The sequence below is a fragment of the Stomoxys calcitrans genome, chromosome 1 (assembly GCF_963082655.1).
Source record: "Stomoxys calcitrans chromosome 1, idStoCalc2.1, whole genome shotgun sequence".
Taxonomy (NCBI): Eukaryota; Metazoa; Arthropoda; class Insecta; order Diptera; family Muscidae; genus Stomoxys; species Stomoxys calcitrans.
In genome coordinates, this window is record NC_081552.1 from 240,057,681 (window position 1) to 240,081,210 (window position 23,530).

Genomic DNA, 23,530 nt, shown 5'->3' on the forward strand with positions numbered 1-23,530 from the left:
CTACGAGATTTTGTAGAAAATTAAATTTCGACGAGTTTTTAATGAGATTTTCTATTAATTTTAGAAATCATAACAGATTCTATAGAAAAGCAAATTTCAAGGAAATTTTCCACAAAAGTTTCATTTCGACGAGATTTTGCATAGAAATCAAATTTCGACGGAATTTTGTATGTGTAGTAAAATTCGACAGAATTTCTCTAAATTCCAATTTCGTCGATTTGAAAATCTCTTTTCGGCAAGATTTTGAAAATTTTGATTATGAAAATCGAATTTCGAGAATTTCGAAAAAAATCGGCAAAATTTTCCTTGAAAATCAAGTTTTGACGAGATTTTGTAAGAAGAGCAAATTGCGGAATTGCGGATCGAAATTTTGTTTATGAAAATCAAATTTCGCCGGAATTTCGTATGAAAAGATATACTCCACAAAAATTTATTTTCGACGAGATTTCACATGGAAGTCAAATTTCGACGAAATTTTATACGAAATTAAAATTTCGATGAAATTTTCTACGTTAATTAAAGTTCGGTGAAATTTTCCTTGAAAATCAAGATTCGACAAGATTTTGTATGGCAATCAAGTTTCGACAAGATTTTGAATGAAAATCAAAAATCGAGATGATTTTCCATTATAATCAAATTTTGTCAACATTTTTCTTGAAAATCTACAATAATTTCGACGAGAATTTGTATGAAAATCAAGTAGAATTTGATCATGAACATTCCATTAAGGAACTGGGGCAAGCAAATAAATGAGTTCTGTTCGATTCAATTTTAAGCTCAACAATAAGGCAACTCCTTTTTATAGCCGATTCCGAACGGCATGCCGCAGAGCGACACCTGTATGGGAAGAAGTTTTTACATGGCAAAGTACCTCACAAATGTCACCAGCATTAGGAGGGTAAAACCACCGCTGAAAAATTGTGAGATGTTCCTGCCAGGGTTCGAAACCAGGCGTTCTACGTCATAGGTGGACGTGTTAAGCTCTGCGCTACGGTGGCCTCCGAAAATCAAGTTTCGACGAGAATTAGTATGAAAATCAAATTTCGACAAGATTTTGTATGGCCATAAAATTTAAACCAGATTTTGTAAGAAGAATAAATTTCAGAAATCAAATTTCGACGAGGTTTTTATGAAAATCAAAATTCGCTGAGTTTTTGTATAAAACACAATTTTTGAAAAGATTTTCCACAAGAATCAAATTTTGACTAGATTTTCCATGGAAGGTAAAATTTGACGAGTTTTCATTAGAGATTCAAATTTTGATACAATTTTATTTATAAAAATTAAATTTTCCTTGAAATTTTTATTTGAAAATCCAGTTTTGACGAGAAGTTGTATGAAAATCAAATTTCGACGAGATTTTGTAAGAAGAAAAAATTTTGAAAATCAAATTTCGAAGAGTTTTATATAAAAATTAAATTTCGACGAGATTTCGTATAAAAAACTTATTTCGACGAAATATTCCACACAAATTAAGTTTCGACGAGATTTTCATGGATATCAAAATATCGACGAGATTTTATATGAAAATCAAATTCCGATGAAATGTTCTCTGTAAATTAAAGTTTGTTGAGATTTTCCTTGAAAACTTATTTCGACGAGATTTTAAATGACAATCCACATTCGACGAGATTTTGTATGGAAGTCAACATTCGATGAGATTTTGTATGACAATCAAGTTTCGACAAGATTTTGAATGAAAATCAAATATCGAGAAGATTTTCCATAAATATCACATTTTTAAGGAATTTTTCGTGAAAATCAAGTTTCGATTAGAATTTGTATGAAAATCACATTTCGACGAGATTTTGTATGAAAATTAAATTTATATGAGATTTTATAAGAAGAATATTTTTCGGAAATCAAATTTCGACTAGTTTTTTATGAAAATCAAATATCGACGAGGAGGAGGAAGAGTAGGAGATTTGTGGAGATTTTCTATTAAAATCGAATATCGACCAGATTTCCCTTGAAATCAAATTTCGACGAGATTTAATATGAAATCAAATTTCGAAACAATTTTATATGCAATATAAATTTCAAAGAAATTCTCCATGAAAATCCAATTTTTTTAAAAAAAGAATGTCGAGATTTTGTATGAAAACAAATTTGGAGGAGATTTTCCACAAAAATTTCATTTTGACAAAATTTTCCATGGAAATCAAATTTCGACGACGCTTTATGGAAATATCAAATTTTGGGAAAATTTTGTATATAAAGTCAATTTTGACGACATTTGCCATATTTCGACGAGATTTGGAATGGAGATCAAATATCGAGATAATTATCCATAATTATCAACTTTTGACGAAATTTTCCTTAAAAATCCAGTTTCGACGTAAAAATTTGTATGAAAATTAAATATGGAACAGATTTTATATGGACATTAAATTTGGACGAGATTTTGTAAGGGAAATAAATTTGGAAACCAAATTTCGACAAGTTTTCTATGAAAATTAAATTTCGACGAGATTTGTATGAAAAACAAATTTTGAGTAGATTTTCCACAGAAATCACAATTTCAACTAGATATCGCTTGAAATCAAATTTCGACGAGATTTTATGTGAAATTAAATTTTGAAAAAAACGTTTATACAAAGAAATTTTTTTCAAAAAATTTGTATGAAGAATAAATTTGGAGAAATTTTCTTTGAAAATCAATTTTCGACTAGAATTTGTATGAAAAACAAATTTCGACGAGATTTTGCATACAAATCAAAATTTTTTATGAAAATTTCATTTCAACAAGATTTTGCATGAATATCAAATTTCAAAAAATAACTTTTCGACAAAATTTTCCTTGAAAATCACGTTTTGACGAAATTTTCCACAAAACCCCAATTTTGACGAGATTTTGTGTAAACATAAAATTTCGACGAGTTTTTGTAGAAAATCAATATACAAAGATATTTTTCATTAAAATCAAATTTTGGCAAGACATTTAATGAAAATCAAGTTTTGGCAAAACTATTCGCGAGAAACAAATTTCGACGAGATTTTGTATGAAAATTTAATTGTTGATATTTTAAAAAAAATTTTTTTTAAACAAGATTTTGATATAATTTTCTTTGCAAAGGGATTGGCGAGAAAGTTTGCTAGAAAATCCCATTTAGCAACATTTTTATAAAAACAAAAAATTGATTAAAATTTACTATGAAGGCACTTAGGGGATTTTTTCATAGACCAAGTTTTAGTGAACAATAGTAGTTTTTATAGTCCCCCTCCCATACAATTTGTATTTCCACGCCTCTGACATAAACTCAGGTTTCTTTGTTGTGTGTTTCCGTTATTAACATGACGAAATGCAAAAACCTGATTTAATCTTTTTTTTCGTTTTTTCTTAAAAAATTTAATGAGCCATGCCATGACTTACCGCTATCGATCTCGTTCTCACTTGGATCTCTGGCAAAGATATCACCCTTTGTCTTGTAGTAGTGATCATGCTGCTCAGACTCTACACTCTGTAAGGCTTCCTGGCCATCCTGGTCAATGTCATCGTCATAGTGGTGGCGATGGTAGCCATGATGATGGCGATAGCGATGATGAGGACGATAACGGGATCTGGCCCTGTACTCATCCTCTTCGTCCAATTCATCGCGATAGCTGTGATAATGATGTTGATGGCGATGACCATAGTTAATGGTCCTATTGTTGGCATTGTCATCCTCATCGGTTTCACCACTCTCATAGTCACCGTCTTGTTCGGCGTCTTCGTCAGCATCTTGTTCGGCATCCTCCTCATAATCCTCTTCGTTTGGTTTTTCATTTTGCTTACGACGCAACTTCAAAAGTTCCTGCAGAGAATTGGGAGTTTTCCTAGTGCTAACACTGCCACTGGAGGTTTTTCGTGGACTGGAGCTAGAGCTGGAGCTGCCTCTTTTCAGGGAAGAGGAGGAAACTGAAAAGCCCCTGGGCCTTGGTCTTCTCAAAGATTTAGATTTGGGCCTGCTTGTGGTAGTGGTGGTTGTGGAGGTGGTGGAACTCGCCACCTTGGGCAAAATCTCCGCAATTGTGGGTATCTTCTGTGTTACGCCAATATTGGGAAATAGACGTCTTTCCAAATAGCTGGACAATAGCTGTTGGGTAATTTGATTTTGCCTTGCTATCTCTGACTGATCCAACCCGAAATTGGTGTCTACAAAAAAAAAATCGAGAAGAAAGAACCAAAAACAGACAATGAATCTCCAAACTAAATGAACTCTATAAATCATATAGCACTTAAAGAAGGGTGTTGTTGTTGTTGATGGTTTTTGAATTGATTTCCAAAAAAGGCCAACATTTTTTTTATCATAATTTAAGAGGTTAATAACAATAAATTTAAGCCTATTAAGTGATCATCATTATTATGGGTATTTTGCATAAAATGAACATTTCCCTTGTCTCAAACTTGAAAGTTTGCCTACCGAAAATATATCTGAAGATATTGTATTTGGTTGGAGGGATTGATTTTTTTTTTTTTTTTAATTTTTTTTGGGTGTAGGATATTTAGGGGAAATACTGGGGGACCTTAGTCTTGGAGCTTAATTTTTAAGGCATCAAATCTTTAATTTTTAACGTTGTTTACAGCTTTTATGTCGCGGATAAGCTTATAACCCAATTATGGAAGACACAGAGATACCCTCTTTCGCTCGATTTTTGACCAACTGTAGAAAGAACCATCGGTATATGCTTAGAATAGGGTTAAATACTTATGATATAATTTTTGCAATAAGATTTGCAATGAGTGTGAATAAATAATTATATACATAAAAGTAGAGGAAATATCTTTGAAATATATCTCAGCCAATCGAGTTTCGCCCCACCAACTATCATTAAATTATATAGTAACACTAGCCGAAACGGGCCCGCCCCGCTGCGCCTTACTTAACTCTCTAATATCTTTTTAGGGTGGGGACACTTCGCCCTGAATGTGGATAACGTGCTACTGTAGCCTATATCCGCCTATGACGCAGAACGCCTGCGTTGGAATCCAAAATTTCAAACGGTGGTTATCCCCTCTTAATGCTGGCGACATTTGCGAGGTACCATACCATGCATGGTCATGTAAAAAATTCTCCCCAAAGAGGTGTCGAACTGCGGCACACCATACGGACTCGGCTATAAAAAAAGGCCCCTTATCGTTGATAAACTCAACTTGAATCGGAAAACACTCATTGATGTATGAAAAGTTTGCCCCTGCTCGGCAAAATTTTACTCTACTCTCAAATGCATTTCTTTTGAGGCCCTTATTACTCCATTAGGCAGGTTTTGTGCGGCACCCGTCCCCAACAATAGAAACCATGTTTTTTTTTTTGTTGCAAAAAATTTCGAACTAATCGCATTACCAATCTCCGCGATCTGGAATTTTTGCTTTCTAGGGGAGACATTTCGACTCAAATATGGATATCAAATTCATGTCCTCTCCTAAAATTCCTTTATTTTGAACCCCACTTTGTCATGGTGGGTAAATATGAACCGTTTGTAGGGTGTTTTTTGGGGCTGGGGAGGTCACCGGCACCTGAATAGATATCAAATTCGTTCTTTACTTCCAAATACCATTGATTTGAGCTCCACATTGCTATAGTCGGAAATGAAGTTCAGTTTAAGGAGTGATTTAGGGCGTACCCCATAAATTGGATATCAAATTTGTTTTCTTCTCTCAAATGCCTTTCATGTGAGTCCCATATTGCCATAATGGGTCAATTAACCTATTCGATGTATTTTTAGAAGGAAAAGAGCCATCTTAATGTGAACGCAAATTTTAATGTCATATTTTTTTAATCTACTCCCAAATATCTTTCATTTGAATCCTATATAGCCATGATCGGCTGATATGCCCATTTGGGGGTATTTGGGGATGAGGCGACTTCCCATTACTTGGACCTAATTTTCTATGCCACATTTGTAATCTACTGCCGGATACTTTTCATTTGAGTCCCATATTGATAGGAACGTCGAATATTTCTGTTTACAGGAGTTTTTAAACTGGGCGGCCAGCTGGGTACTTGGACTCAAAATTTAATGTGATATTCATTTTTTAGTCTCCAATACCTTTCATTTGATACCCATATTGTGTCCATCAGTTCTCTTTTGGTTTTGGGTGGCGTTTTTAGTGTAAGAGGGAGGGTCGGCCACCATCCGATATCTAAAAATTATATAACCTATGTTTCCTTTTTCTTCGATTCTACGGAACAAACAAACAAACCAAGTCTCATATAGTCATGATGGGTCATTAGGCAATTTTGGGGAGTTTTTAGGGGGTGGGGTGACCCCCTACACTTCGATCTGATTTTGTATGCCAGATTCGTAATCTACTACCGAATACCTTTCATTTAAGCCGCATATTGATATGGAGACCAATTTTTCTGTTTTTAGACATTTTTAGGTTAGGGCGACCTCCTGTGTATGTGGACCCAATTTTTAATACCATATTTGTATTCTACTCTTCAATACCTTTCATTTAATATCCATATTGTTTTAAACGGTCCACTTGTGATTTTGGGTGGTATTTTTGGGGTAACGGGGAGGGTCCGCCCCCTTCCGATATAAACAAATTATAAAGCCTATTCCTATTTCCTTACCATAGTCGTAATTTACTCAAGAATACCTTTCATTTGAGACCCATATTGTCATGATCGTCAAATAAACCTATTTAAAGGGGTTTTGGGGCTGGGGCGGCCCCCCAGGTACTTGGACCAAACATTCATTATGAAATTCGTACTCTACTCTTGAATACCTTTCAATTGAATCCCATATTGTCCCGATCGGTCCACTTTTATTTTTGGGTAGTACTTTTGGGGTAAAGGGGAGGGTCCGCCCCCCTCCCGATATCAAAAAATTATATAGCCTATTCCTAATTCCTAACCATAGTCGTACTCAACTCTTAAATACCTTTCATTTGAGTCCCATATTGTCGTGATTGGTCTATATGTATATTTGGAAGGTTTTGGGGTGGGGCGCCCCCCCCCCCCCCCCTAGTTACACCATCTGAAATTTGGATACCAAATTTTTGTTTTTAGGTTACTATAAGAGAGCACACAAAAATTTCGCTTAAATCGCGCCACCCATCTTCGAGGTCTGGCGTTTCTGAAAATTACGGTAAGGGGGAGGGTCCGCTCCCCCTTCAGATATCAAAAAATGTGGTACCCTATATTTTCACCACGGGATCATTATGCACCATCTGTGATTATTTCAAGAAAATCGGTTCAGCCGTTTCTGAGTCTATAAGGAACACACAAACAAACAAACCTACGAACAAACACAAATTGATTTTTAAATAAAGGGTGATTTTTTTGAGGTTAGGATTTTCATGCATTAGTATTTGACAGATCACGTGGGATTTCAGACATGGTGTCAAAGAGAAAGATGCTCAGTATGCTTTGACATTTCATCATGAATAGACTTACTAACGAGCAACGCTTGCTCGTTATTTTTGAATTGAATTGAATTTTACTTGAATTTTATTACCAAAATCAGTGTTCGGTTCGAAATGTGTTCAAATTTTGACAAATTTTGTTCAGCGATGAGGCTCATTTCTGGTTGAATGGCTACGTAAATAAGCAAAATTGCCGCATTTGGAGTGAAGAGCAACTAGAAGCCGTTCAAGAACTGCCCATACATCCCGAAAAATTCACTGTTTGGTGTGGTTTGTACGCTGGTGGAATCATTGGACCGTATTTTTTCAAAGATGCTGTTGGACGCAACGTTACGGTGAATGAACACATTTCGAACCGAACACTGATTTTGGTAATAAAATTCAATGATTTGCAAGCGTTGCTCGTTAGTAAGTCTATTCATGATGAAATGTCAAAGCATACTGAGCATCTTTCTCTTTGACACCATGTCTGAAATCCCACGTGATCTGTCAAATACTAATGCATGAAAATCCTAACCTCAAAAAAATCACCCTTTATATTAAGTGCATTGAAATAAATTCAAGATAAATGCCTCTACATTATGCACAGCCAAATTTATCAAAAAAAAAAAAAAAAATGTGGAATCACTGTAAAAATGACCTTAGACAAATCGTCTCCCTTGTCAAATGCTCAAGCATAGCTTCCAAATTAACTACCTATAATTGATGGCTTCAAAACCTGCACAAGGGGGGGTTTTCCAATAACTCTTCAACTTGGTGGTGGGATTGAAGTTCGCAGCCATTTTCTGCATAAATTTATGAGAGAGAGAGAGAAAAAAAAAGAAGGTGCGCTTAATACCTTTTAAGCCATGACCAAATAATTTTTTCAATTTTTCAATGCTACCATGCAAGCAAGCCAGCAACCAGCGACGAGCCTACTTGTTAGGGTGGTAACATAAATTTAATGATTGATGAAATGCCCCCCCCAAAAAAAAACGAAGAAAAATCAAAGCTGCCAAATTAAAGTCTATCTGGTTTGTGGTTTGATTTATTGAAGCGTTTATTGAGCGAATTAAATGACCAACAAGTGTTTTCAACAATAAAGACAATAAAAAACCGGCCCAAAATGTTTCGAATAACCTATCGACACATAGATAAAAACAAAATATCGGCGGTGTAAATTATCAAAACCTTTAACTTGTAGACCAAATTTTCCAATTAATGCCCACTTAATTTGCATTTCTATGCGACGAGCTGCCTTATTTATGATATTTGGTTTCCCAGAATCCATCAGGCTGATATAGTTTTGAATTGCGAAAGTGATGTCAAGTGATACGCACCTTCTTCTTCTTCTTAAATCGCAACCAGTTTCTTTGGAATGGTTTCTTGAAACATTAAAATGTGTGATTCCCCTTCTACTTTACTCTATGAATGGTCAAGGTCGTTAAAGGCGTTAAACATTAAATGTTTACTCAAAACTTTTAAAAATGCCATTATGTGGATTTTCGGATATCCATATGTGATTTCATATTGCCTCGTCGCCTTAGATGATGGCTTCATAAAAAACGACAGTCCTTTGTTAGCCGCATTTGGCCAATCTTATATATAACAAGTAAAAAGGCGTTAAGTTCGACCGGGCCAAACTTTGGATACCCACCACCTCGGGTATATATGTAAACCACCTTTCATCAAAATTCGGTGAAAATTTCATACTTTATGTCCCATACCAGTTATATGAAAATATGTTTCGATTTGGGCCAAATATTGGTAAATACAGTAGCTATCTCTAAAAATACACCGGTCTGAACCATATGCGACACGGATGTCGAAAAGCCTAACATAAGTCCCTGTGTCAAATTTCAGTGAAATCGTACAATAAATACGCCTTTTATGGGGCCAACACCTTAAATCGAGAGGTCGGTCAACATGGCAGCTATATCCAAATCTGGACCGACTTGGGCCAAGTTGCAGAAAAAAGTCGAAGAGCCTAAGACAACTCACTGTCTCAAATTTCGGCAAAATCGGACAATAAATGCACCTTTTATGGGCCCAAAACCTTAAATCGAGAAATCGGTCTATATGGCAGCTATATCCAAATCTGAACCGATCTGGGCCAAATTGAAGAGAAATGTCGAAGGTCCCAACATAACTCACTCTCCCAAATTTCAACGACATCGGACAATAAATGCGCCCTTTATGGCCGCAAAACTTAAAAGCGAGAAATCGGTCTATATGGCACCTATATCCAAATCTAAACCAATCAAGGCCAAAGTGAAGAAAAATGTCGAAGGGCCCAAGACAACTCACTATCTCAAATTCCAGCAGAATCGGATAATAAATGTGGCTGTTATGGGCCTAAGGCCCTTAATCGGAGGATCGGTCTATATGGCAGCTATATCCAAATCTAAACCGATCTCGGCCAAATTGCCGAAGGATGTTGAAGGGCCTAAGGCAACTCACTGTCGCAAATTTCATCAAAATCGGATAATAAATGTGGCTTTTATGGGCCCTAGACCCTAAATCGGAGGATTGGTTTATAGGGCAGCTATATCCAAATCTAGACCGATTTGGGCTAAATTGACAAAGGATGTCGAAGGGCCCAACGCAACTCACTGTCCCAAATTTCAGCAAAATCGGATAATAAATGTGGCTTTTATGGGCTTAAGACCCTAAATCGGCAGATCGGTCTATATGACAGCTATATCCAAATCTAGACCGATCTGGGCGAAATTGAAGAAAAATGTCGCAGGACCCAAGACAACTCAATATCTCAAATTCCAGCAAAATCGGATAATAAATGTGGCTTTTATGGGCCCAAGACCCTAAATCGGAGGATCGGTTTATAGGGCAGCTATATCCAAATCTAGATCGATCTGGGCCAAATTAACGAAGGATGTTGAGGGGCCTAACAAAATTCACTGTCCCAAATTTCAGCAAAATCGGACAATAAATGTAGCTTTTATGGGCCCAAGACCCTAAATCGGCAGATCGATCTATATGGGGGCTATATTAAGATATAGTCCGATATAGCCCATCTTCGAACTTAACCTGCTTATGGACAAAAAAAGAATCTGTGCAAAGTTTCAGCTCAATATCTTTATTTTTAAAGACTGTAACGTGATTTCAACAGACAGACGGACGGACATGTCTAGATCGTCTTAGATTTTTACGCTGATCAAGAATATATATACTTTATAGGGTCGGAAATGGATATTTCGATGTGTTGCAAACGGAATGACAAAATGAATATACCCCCATCTTTCGGTGGTGGGTATAAAAATGAACTTGTGTTGGTATAGACTCAAAAACGGTTGAACCCATTATCTTGAAATTATCACAGATTATGTAGATTGGTCTGGAAGGCAACATTGGCTATATAATTTTTTGATATCGGGAAGGGGGAGGACCCTCCCCCTTACACCAAAAGTATACCCAAAAATAAATGCGGACCGATCGGGACAATATGGGATTCAAATGAAAGGTATTCAAGAGTAGAGTACGAATTTCATAATGAAAGTTGGTTCCAAGTACCTGGGGGGCCGCCCCAGCAACCCTTAAAATAGTTTTATTTGACGATCATGACAATATGGGACTCAAATGAAAGGTATTCGGGAGTAGATTACGAATATGGTCAGGAAGTAGGAAAAGGCTCTATAATTTATTGATAACGGAGGGGGACGGACCCTCCACCGTTACCCCAAAACACCAACCAAAATCAAAAGTGGACCAATAAGGACAATATGGGTATCAAAAAAAAAAAGTATGCGGGAGTAGATTCCGAATCTGGCATACAAATTCATGTCGAAATATAGGAGGTCACCCCACCCCCACAAAAACGCGCAAAATGGGCACATTAGCCAATCACGAATATATGGGACTCGGTTTGTTTGTTCCGTGTAGACTAAAGAACAGCAGAACCAATTTTCTTGAAATTTTTGTATATTGCGTAGGTTTTTCTGGAAGCAAACATAGGCTATATAATTTTTCGGTTTCGGAAGGGGGACGGACCCTCCCCCTTATGCCAAAACACAACCCAAAATCAAAAGTGCACCTATCGGGACAATATAGGTATCAAATGAAAAGTATTGGAGAGTAGAATACGAATATGGTATTAAAATTTGAGTCTAAGTACCCATCGGGCCGCCCCAACCCCAAAACTCCCCCAAACCGACATATTGAACGTACATTTCAATATGGGGCTCAAATGAAAGGTAATGGGGAGTAGATTTCGAATTTGGCATACAAAATTAGATCGAAGTATAGGGGATCACGCCAACCCTAAAAAACGCCATTAGATCCATTATAACTATATGAAACATGGCTGAACCGATTTTCTTAAAATGTTCATAGATTGTGTACGGAAGGAAACATAGGCTATAAGTTTTAGATATCGGATGGAGGCGGACGCTCCTCCTAACCCCCAAAACGCCACCCATATCCGAAAATGGTCCGATGGGCACAATAAGGGTATCAAATGAAAGGTATTAAAGACCAGAAAACGAATATGGTATTAAAATTTGGGTCCAAATACCCAGCGGGCCCCCCGAGAAGGGGCAAATTCTCACACATCAATGAGTGCTTTCCGATTCAAGTTTAAATAAGGGACCTTTTTTTAATCGAGTCCGAACAGCGTCCCGCAGTGCGACACCTCTTTGGGGAAAATGTTGTAAATGACCATGCATGGCATTGTATCTTGCAAATGTCGCCAACATTAAGAGGAGATAAGCACCGCTTTGTCCGGTGTTATCGCCAAGATTCGAACGCGTTCAGCGTCATAGGCTACAGTGGCACGAATTTGATATCCGCATTCAGGGTGAAGTGTTCCCACCCTAAAAAGGTATTCGAGAGTTAAAGAGGGTACAGCGGAGCGGGTTCGTTCCCATTAACTAAATTTATTTTGTATACATTTTTAGCAGAGTCTAAATTTAACGAAATTTATTTTGTATACATTTTTAGCAGAATCTATGGTGGTGGGTTCCCTAGATTCGGCCCGGCCGAACTTTGCACGCTTTTACATGTTTAATATCGGAAGGAGGGCGGACCGTCCCCTTCCCCATACCCCAAAGGCATCATTAATATAGGGATCAACTAAAAAAATTTATTTTGTTTTTGCATTCTTTTTGTTTGGTCACAACAATTATTTCATTTTTATTTTTTCTTAGATTACATTCAGCTTAGACCAATACGTTTTTTTAATTTTTTAGCTATATTTTAAACAGAAAAGCAAAACATCTCAGTAATGTGGCTGCAGATCGTGATTTCGCCATTTGCCAGAGGCCTCATCAGATTGCTATGCCAATAAAACATTATATGCTTCCACCTACTCACTAGTTACTGAGCAGTACAATGAAAGAAGAATGTCCTTCGCCCTTGTTAGTCAATCTTTTCTTATAGCGCAGAGAGAAATAATCAATAACCAAAAGCCATGCTTCTTCCATTGCACTGCTCACTAATTAGTGAGTGGGTGGAAGCATGTAATCTTTTGATGGCATCGCAATCTGATGAGGCCTCCGCGCAAAGGCCGAAATCACGATCACAATGCTGACACTGTTTGCTTTTGTATTTCAAATAGAGTCAAAAAAGTAGAAACATATTGGTCTAAGCTAAATGTAATCCCAAAACAAAAAAAAATTGTGTAAAAATTAAAATTCAACGAAATTTTTTATAAAAACGAAATGATTTTGTATGTAAGATATGCCACAAGATTTTGAATATTATCTTGTCCAAATTTTCTATGAAACCTAAATTGGGCAACATTTTCTATTCATAGATTCAATTAAAAAGTTAAATCTTTTTCATATTTCTTTTATTGTCACTTAAAGTCTCAGTTAATACATTTGCACATTTTTATTCTTATTCTCTTCCGTTACTTATCTCACCATGATCTTATTACAAATCGAAAACACAATAAATCATTTGTAGGACATAATGATGCCAATAATAAATCACTCGAATGCGGCTCATGCTGCCTTCCATCAGTCGGTGGTTAATGTTCTCTCTGATAAATCTGTCGTAGAGCTCAGCTATCTATCGTAGTTTTACAACATTCTTTAAAAGTTGATCGTGATGCGTGACGTTATACGCCGCGCTCACAGCTCTTAGAGGTCACATGAATAATCAGCCATAGAAACGTGATTTAAGCTGAGAAATCATAGAAAAAACCAAACGATTTTAAGCACGGAAATCGTTACAAATATACCGGAGGCAAAACTAAAGCAATGGTCAAGTATCGTCATTAGGAGAGAAAGGGAGAGGGAAAGGAAAACAAATGAAGTTGGTCACGGGTGGTTACTGAAATTGGTTTGCCTGATTGCCTGGAAATCGAATGGGAGTAGGGGCGACTTTGTCAAGCTGCTAATGTGGCATGCCTATGGCAGCCGCTCATTAATCTCATTATGTAAGAATAGATTTATCAAACATCTTTATTGGCCAATAAATTTATTTTGTTTGATTGCTTTGGGATTTTTGGTGTAAAGACAAATTTTTATATTTTTTTTATAAAATAAAATAAGAAAACGTATTTGCATAAGGAAATAAATTGAAGCTAAGACCGCCATAATTATATAATTAGCTGTTCTTAAAGCCAGATGAATGGATGTTTACACGAAAATAGACAGACGGTATAAATTTGCCTTATGTTTGGGACTAATTTTTAATTAGTTGTGCTAAAAATAAAATATTTTTATGTTGCCCATTTAGAAAAACCTAAATATATTGGGTTGCCCAAAAAGTAATTGCGGATTTTTCATATAGTCGGCGTTGACAAATTTTTTCACAGCTTGTGACTCTGTAATTGCATTCTTTCTTCTGTCAGTTATCAGCTGTTACTTTAAGCGTGCTTTAGAAAGTTTTCTAAGTTTTATTGAAAATGCATTTACTTTCTTTTAAAAAATCCGCAATTACTTTTTGGGCAACCCAATATATATTTTTTTTAATTAAAATTTTTTATTACAGTCTTAAAAAAGAAGATGGTTGTAGGCTTTCGTCGCAATCCGGTGAAAATTGGATAACTTATGCACTCAAATTTAAACACAATCGGATAATAAATAAAGCTTTTATGGGCTTCAGACCCTTCATCGGGAGATCGGTCTATATGGCAACTATATCTATATATAGTCTGACCTTAACCATATTAGGGTCGGATATCGGGAGGCTCAAAATAACTCACTGTTTCAAATTTCAGCGAAATCGGGTAATAAATAAAGCTTTTATGGGCTTCAGACCCTTTATCGGCCGATCGGTCCATATGGCAGCTATATCTAAATATAGTCCGATCTGAACCACATTTGGGTCACATGTCGGGAGGCTCAAAATAACGCATTGTTTCAAATTTCAGCGAAATCGGGTAATAAATAAAGCTTTTATGGGCTTCAGACCCTTCATCGGGAGATCGGTCCATATGGCAGCTATATCTAAATATATTCCGATCTGAATGGTATTTGAGTTTTATGTTGGTAGCCTTAAAACAACATACTGTTTTAAATTTGAGCGAAATCGGGTAATAAATAAAGCTTTTATGGGCTTCAGACCCTTTATCGGCAGATCGCCCTATATGACAGCTATATCTAAATATGGTCCGATCTGAACTATACTTAAGTCCTATGTTGGGAACCCTAAATCTATTCTCCGTTTTAAATTTCAGCGAAATCGGGTAATAAATGAAGCTTTTATGGGCTTCAGACCCTTTATCGGGAGATCGGTCGGGGGATCGGTCGGAAATGTAGTCCGATCTGAACCACATTTGGGTCACATGTCGGGAGGCTCAAAATAACTCCCTGTTTCATATTTCAGCGAAATCGGATAAAAAATAAAGCTTTTATGGGTTTCAGACCCCTTATCGGCAAATCGGTCTATATGGCAGCTATATCTAAAAATAGTCCGATCTTAACCATATTTGATTCAGATGTCGGGAAGTCTTAAACTACTCACTACTTAAAATTTCAGCCAAATCGAATAAAAAATAAAGCATTTGTGGGCATTAGACCCTTTATCGGCAGATCGGTCTATATGGCAGCTATATCCAAATATGGTCCGATGTGGCCCGTTCAAAAAGTCGCATCTGTACCATATTTCAGCTCAATATCTCAATTTTTGAAGGCTGTATAGTGATTACAACAGACGGACGGACAGACATCGTTAAATCGTCTTAGAATTTTACCACGATCCGAAATATTGGGTTGCCCAAAAAGTAATTGCGGATTTTTCATATAGTCGGTGTTGACAAATTTTGTCACAGCTTGTGACTCTGTAATTGCATTCTTTCTTCTGTCAGTTATTTTACTTTTTGGGCAACCCAATATATAGGGTCGGAAATTTATATTTCTATGTGTTGCAAACGGAATGACTAATTTAATATACCCCCTATACTACGGTGGTGGGTATGAAAAAAAAAACTAATTTAAATTCGAATCCTTAACGCGTTAGCTATAAGTGGCAGTCTGCCATCAGACTCACTTAGACGTTTTCGTCCATAGTGATACCACAGGAACCGAAGAAGGAGTATGCCTTCTAGTTCCTACCGTTGAACCATCCAGATTGCTTTAAAAAGCCCAATAACTTGCAAATCTTCGCATCCGCTAAATCAGACAGGTTCTCAAAGAAATGAGAACCTCAAGTAGAACTCCTTCTGACTGCTAGTGCGTGACACACATACAGAAGATGTTCTATAGTCTCTTCTTGTTCGATGTCCTCATAGCTTCTGCAAAAGTCGTTGCTGGCAACCTTCAGTCTGTCAGTATGTTTTCCGATTAAACACTGACCTGCATTGAGGGACACAATGGCTGAGACGTATGTTCTAGCCTGTGACAGCAAAGCGGTAGACCTCTTCAAGTCTAGATAAGGCCACATAGTTTTGGGAATGATCACAGCCCCCTCTGTGTGACCATCTATCATTCGTTCAGACCTGGTCCTGAAAAAATCCACACTGCATGGAACATCGGATATTGTATCAAGGATAACACAATGTCCGTTGCCGCCATATGACTAATGAGAAAGCTTCCTTAACCTGACGGCAGTGGTCGCTGCAATTTGGGTAGTCACAATGTCCAGATGCATAAGATGTAGCATTAAATTCAGTTCATCAGATGGTGTCGTCGTCAGTGCGGCTGTGATGCACAAACAAGCCTTTGGATCCGGTTAAGTATTGGGCAGTAGGTGGACTTTTGAAGCGCCGTCCACCAGACCATATAGCATTATAGGTGTGACAACTGCAGTATATACCCAATGCATGACACGCGGTCTAAAACCCCAACTTTTGCCAATGGCTCTCTTGCAAGTGCACAGGGCAAGAGTTGCCTTTCTTGTCCTTTCTAAAATGTTGGATTTGAAGTTCAGTTTCCTGTCCAGCAAAACACCCAAGTATTTTGCGCTTTCTGTACATGGAACATTCTCTCCTCCCAAGGAGACAGGTGCCACTGTAGGCAACTTGTATCTTTTGCTGAAAAGAACAACTCCTGTCTTACACGGATTTACGCCTAGACCACTTTTGGTAGCCCACTTAGCTTAGAGTGCTGGGAAACTTTCCCCTAAACGCAATTGCCACGTCATAAGCATACCCGACCACTTTCAAACCTTTTTTTCCCAGAGACAATAATATATTGTTAATGGCTGTATTCCAAATTAGAGGAGACTGTACACCACCTTGAGGTGTTCCACTGCTGACCCATCTTTTTAGATCCACAGATCCCAAGTTATATAAGTATATATAAGTTATTAATAAACTTGGGAAACCTGGGAACTCCAACTCCTTCATGATTGCCGTCGATTTTACATTATTGAAAGCCCCTTCGATGTCAAGAAATGCTGTCATTTTAAACTGTTTGACAGCGAGAGAACCCTCTATGTAGCCGACTGATGAACGTTAATTAAACACATTTTCATCAAAAGAAACGATTTATCAAACATGTTTATTGGCAGATAAATCTCTTTATTTAGCTTTAGGCTTTTTTAAAAAAATTTATGAGTTTTAAAATCTTTTTTTAAGAACATACTAAACAAGTAATAACGAGCTTAGTTCACAAGAAACCAAATCTTGTATAGTAATCACCATTATGGCCAGCAATTTGGTAGGCTATGTTGACCCAACAATTTTGTAGACTATGTTGACTAACAATAATTCTTGACCATAAAAACAAGTTCAACCAATAAGGAAGGGCAAAAGTCGGGCGGAGCCGACTATATAACACCCTACACCACCCAGACTTTAACTTGGATACCTATTGAAATATCAAATAGAACTTTGTAAGATTTTCCTACGATAGGACAACAAATTTGGATTTCCACATCCTTAAAAGGCCAGATCGGATAAAAGATTATATGGGAGTTATATCGAAACCTGTGCCAATTTTGATGACACATACTGGGACACAAACTAGAACATCTCACGTCCTTTATTGTAGAGATGTGACCAGATGTGACCAAAATTGTGGCTTCTTCAGCCTTATAAGTCCATATTGGATGAAAGATATATATGGGAGCTATATCTAAATCTGAACCGATTTTTATGAAATTTTGAACACATATGAGGACGTTGAATAGAACACGCCATGTGAAATTTAGTAGTAATGGCACCAAAATTGCGGCTTCTAAAGCCTTAAAAGGCCATATCGGATGAAAGATATATATGGGAGCTATATCTAAATCTAAACCGATTTTTATAAAATTTTGCACACATATGAGGACGTTGAATAAAACACCCCATGCAAAATTTTGCAAAGATCGAACCAAAATTGTGGCTTCTACAGCCTTAAAAGGCCATATCGGATGAAAGATATATATGGGAGCTATATCTAAATCTGAACCGATTTTTATAAAATTTTGCACACATATGAGGACGTTGAATAAAACACCCCATGCCAAATTTTGTAAAGATCGGACCCAAATTGTGGCTTCTACAGCCTTAAATGGCCATATGAAAGATATATATGGGAGCTATATCTAAATCTGAACCGATTTTTATGAAATTTTGCACACATACGAGAACGTTGAATAAAACACCCCGTACCAAATTTTGTAAAGATCGCACCAAAATTGTGGCTTATAAAGCCTTAAAAGGCCATATCGGATGAAAGATATATATGGGAGCTATATCTAAATCTGAACCGATTTTTTCAAAATTTTGCACACATATGAGGATGTTGAATATAACGCCCTATGCCAAATTTTGTGGAAATGGCACCAAAATTGTGGCTTCTACAGCCTTAAATGGCCATATCGCATGAAAGATATATATGGGAGCTATATCTAAATCTGAACCGATTTTTATAAAATTTTGCACACATATGAGGACGTTGAATAAAACAACTCATGCCAAATTTAGTAGAAATCGCACCAAAATTGCGGCTTCTACAGCCTTAAATGTCCATATCGCATGAAAGATATATATGGGAGCTATATCTAAATATGAACCGATTTTTATGAAATTTTGCACACATGTGAAGACTTTGAATAGAACACACCATGCCAAATTTTGTAAGATCGCACCAAAATTGTGGCTTCTACAGCCTTAAAAGGCCATATCGGATGAAAGATATATATGGGAGCTATATCTAAATCTGAACCGATTTTTATGAAATTTTGTACACATATGAGGACGTTGAATAAAACACTCCATGCCAAATTTTGTAAAGATCGGACCCAAATTGTGGCTTCTACAGCCTTAAATGCCCATATCGCATGAAAGATATATATGGGAGCTGTATCTAAATCTGAACCGATTTTTATGAAATTTTGCACACATGTGAAGACTTTGAATAGAACGCCCTATGCCAAATTTAGTAGAAATCGCACCAAAATTGCGGCTTCTACAGCCTTAAAAGGCCATATCGCATGAAAGATATATATGGGAGCTATATCTAAATCTGAACCGATTTTTACAAAATTTTGCACACATATGAGGATGTTGAATATAACGCCCTATGCCAAATTTAGTATAAATCGCACCAAAATTGCGGCTTCTACAGCCTTAAATGGCCATATCGCATGAAAGATATATATGGGAGCTATATCTAAATCTGAACCGATTTTAATGAAATTTTGAACACATATTAAGATGTTGAATAGAACACCCCATGTCAAATTTAGTAGTAATGGCACCAAAATTGTGGCTTCTACAGCCTCAAAAGGCCATATCGGATGAAAGATATATATGGGAGCTATATCTAAATTTGAGCCGATTTTGTTCAAAACCAATAGCGTTTGTCCCTGGGCCAAAAAAGAGACTTGTGCAAAATTTCATGATAATCGGACAATAAATGCGAGCTGTGACTTGATCACAAGAATACATGGACAGACAGACGGACATAACTATGGGTTGCCCAAAAAGTAATTGCGGATTTTTCATATAGTCGGCGTTTCACAAATTATTTCACAGCTTGTGACTCTGTAATTGCATTCTTTCTTCTGTCAGTTATCAGCTGTAACTTTTAGCTTGCTTTAGAAAAAAGTGAAAAAAAGTATATTTGATTAAAGTTCATTTTAAGTTTTATTAAAAATGCATTTACTTTCTTTTAAAAAATCCGCAATTACTTTTTGGGCAACCCAATAAATCGAATCAGGAAGTGATTCTTAGCCGATCGGTTGACTTATCTCCTTCTAAGCGTTGCAAACAAATGCACAAAGCTATAATACCCTGTACGACAGTGATGGTGTAGGGTACAAAAACCCGTTCTGTGTGTATCACTTGAGGGTTAAAATGTTCCAGTAACATTAATCGATGTAGCTTCAGCAATATTGCCGCAGATGCCATGTATCTAAGCTACATGGATTACAAGAAATCTTAATTTAATCTTATCCAAAAGGGGGATATTGCAGCTCTTGTTTTACACATGTTTTCTATTATCTACCTTCTCTTTCCTAATCCCCTAAGTTTTTCTTGTAACTATTTTCTGTGTTCCAAGGTGTGCATTATCTACTAAATATTCTCTTTCATATTCCAATTAGTTCCACAGGCAGCCTTCCTTCTTTCTCAACTGCCAACAGCCTTCCTTCTTCCTAAATACAAAATTTGCAATTACTACGTCAAACAAACAATTTCCTCAACCATAATTCCAATGACGAAATGTGCAATTGGTAAATTACCCCTAAGTCTATGATTAATTCCCCACAAATACTTCATTTATAGCAAAACTCATTCTTTCATTTCGTATGGTTTCAATAGTCGAAAAGAATTCCAAACCCTCAATTAATGCATCATAACGATGCACATAATGTGTTGCAACATCAGCAAACTGTGGTACTGCTAAAATGCTCCAGTTTCCTTAACTGCCAATCATATGGCATGCATCGAAGCATGATATCAAAAACAAAAATCGTTTGAAGTTTCTTACTGAGATGAGGGGAAAACGCAGTAAAAACAAAGAGTGCTTTGATATAGCATTTACACAGGTGTTGTGTTTTTGTATGTGTGTGTGTGTGTGGCTAAACGATAAGCAGACTTCGTGCCACAGATTTTCCTCAACAAACAAATAATCAAAGATATCTGTGTTTGTGCTTGTGTGGTTAGCTTAAAGTTTCCCACAGTAAGTACCCTACATGGGCATGTTAAACTAGTTAATGGATAAATACGAAGGCCCTTGAAGCCGTCACACCTAATATGGTTGAAAAGTCTTCTAACCAAGGACGAAACTCATAGATGGTGGTTGGTGTGTGTGGTGATATCCGGCTTTCCTTTTCCATTGCAGAAAAAATCTCTGATGATTAAGCTCGGCTAGAAAGAGAAAATTAAAATGATCTTCGCCCTAACAGGCAAAAAACTTGAAAATGAAAAAAAAATCAGAGCCCGGCCGGGATTCGAATCTGGGTACACAGAGCAGCAGCTAGAGCCGTTGCCGTTATCTAACGTTCGAAGCCGTCAATACAACTACTAAAGGGTGCACAGAATCATGCGTAGGCCAGGGGAGTAGTGTAATTGTGTAGACAAACAAGTAAGAGCGTGCTAAGTTCGGCCGGGCCGCATCTTATATACCCTCCACCATAAACTCGCATTTGTCGAGTTCTATGCGCGGCATCTCTTATTAGGAATAGGATATTGAATAAGAACTGTCATGCTATTGGAGCTATATCATGTTATAGTCAGATTCGGACGATAAAGCAATGCTGAACGTTGTAGAAGCCATTGTGTAATATTTCAGTTCGCATAAGAATTGCACCTTGTAGGGGCTCAAGAATCAAAATCGGGAGATCGGATTATATGGGAGCTGTATCAAGCTATTCATCGATTCAGACCATTTTAAACACGTATATTGAAGGTCATGAGAAAAGTCGTTGTACAAAATTGCTGCCAAATCGGATGACAATTGCGCCCTCTAGAGGCTCAAGAAGTCAAAATCCCAGATCGGTTTATATGACAGCTATATCAGGTTTTGTTACGATTTGAATCATACTTAACACCGTTGTTGGAAGTGATACCAAAAAACTACGTGCAAAATTTCATTCAAATCGGATGAGAATTGCGCCCTCTAGAGGCTCAAGAAGTCAAGACCCAAGATTGGTTTATATGACAGCTATATCAGGTTATTGACCGATTTGAACCAAACTTGGCACAATTGTTGGATATCATAACAAAACACGTCGTGTAAAATTTCATTCCGATCGGATAAGAGATGCGCCCTCTAGAGGCTCAGGAAGTCAATACCCAATATCGGTTTATGTGGCAGCTAAATCAAATCATGGACCGATTCGAACCATACTTAGCGCAGTTAATGGAAGTGATACCAAAACACCACGTGCAAAATTTCAGTCAAATCGGATAATAATTGCGCCCTCTAGAGGCTCAAGAAGTCAAGACCCAAGATCGGTTTATATGGCAGCTTTATGAAAACATGGACCGATTTGGCCCATTTACAATCCCAACCGACTCACCCTAATAAAAAGTATTCGTGAAAAATTTCAAGCAGCTAGTTTTGCTTTTTCGAAAGTTAGCGTGCTTTCGACAGACAGGCGGACGGACGGACGGACAAACGGACGGACATGGCTAGATCGACTTAAAATGACATGACGATCAAGAATATATATATACTTTACAGGGTCTCAGACGCATATTTCCCATAAGAATTCATCACCCGAATTTATTTCTTCAGCCTCCAGAGGGCGTAGTTCTCAGATTTAGTTTATGATTTAGCCTCCAGAGGGCGTCAGATTTAGCCTTCAGAGGGCGTAATTCTTATCCGATTTTGCCGAAATTTTGCATAGTCACTGTACCTATGACATTTTGCACAGTCACTGTATCTATGAGCTGTAACGTATGTACCAAATATGGTCTAAGTCAGTATATAACCTGATGTAGCTCTCATATAAACTGAGCTCCCGATTTTACGTCTTCCGCATCCAGAGGGCGTAATTGTTATTCGATTTTACTGAAAATTTGCACAGTCACGTTATCTATGACCTCTAATATACGTCCCAAATATGGTCTGAATCGGTTCAAAATCTGATTTAGCTCCCATATAAACCAATCTTCCGATTTCATTGTGAGCCTCCAGAGGTCGTAATTGTTATTCAATTTTAATGCAATTTTGCACAGTCACTGTGTCTATAATCTTCAACATACGTGCCAAATATGGTCTGAATCGGTTCATAACCTGATATAGCTCCCACATAAACCGATCTTCCGATTTTACTTCTTCAGCCTCCAGAGGGCGTAATTCGTAACAGATTTAGCCTCCAGAGGGCGTAATTCCTATCCGATTTTGCTTAAAATTTGCACAGTCTGTGTATCTATGACCTTTAACATACGTGTCAAATACGACCTGAATAGGTTCATAACCTGGTATAGCTCCCATATAAATCGATCTCTTGATTTTACTTCTTGAGCCTTCAGAGGGCGTAATTGTTATCCGGTTTTTGCTGAAATTTTACTGTACTTATGACCTCTAAAATACGTACCAAATATGGTCTGAATCGGTTTATAAACTGATAGAGCTCACATATACACCGATCTTCCGATTTTACTTCTTGAGCCTCCAGAGGGCGTTATCCTTTTTAAACCGATCTACTGATTTTACTGCTTGAGCCTCTAGAGGGCGCTATTCTTATCCGATTTTACTGAAATATTGCACAGTGACTGTATTTATGACGTGCCAGCTTATTTGATTCGACTTTAGTCACCTTATTTTTTGTTTGATTGTTATCTCATTCTCTCGCTATTCATTCCTCAAATGGCAAATGCATCTGTTACAGTTTTTAAAGACAACATACCAT

General features: G+C 37.1%; 1 protein-coding gene across 1 annotated transcript in view; it reads right to left on the reverse strand.

The window, feature by feature from the left end:
- The window catches only part of LOC106091669 (uncharacterized protein DDB_G0271670), a 219,055-nt gene that overhangs the window by 143,495 nt on the left and 52,030 nt on the right, over positions 1 to 23,530 (reverse strand). The window contains exon 2 of the mRNA XM_059370927.1: positions 3,374 to 4,135. Within this exon, the coding sequence (XP_059226910.1) occupies positions 3,374 to 4,135 (762 nt within the window). The remainder of the gene's footprint in view (positions 1 to 3,373; positions 4,136 to 23,530) is intronic.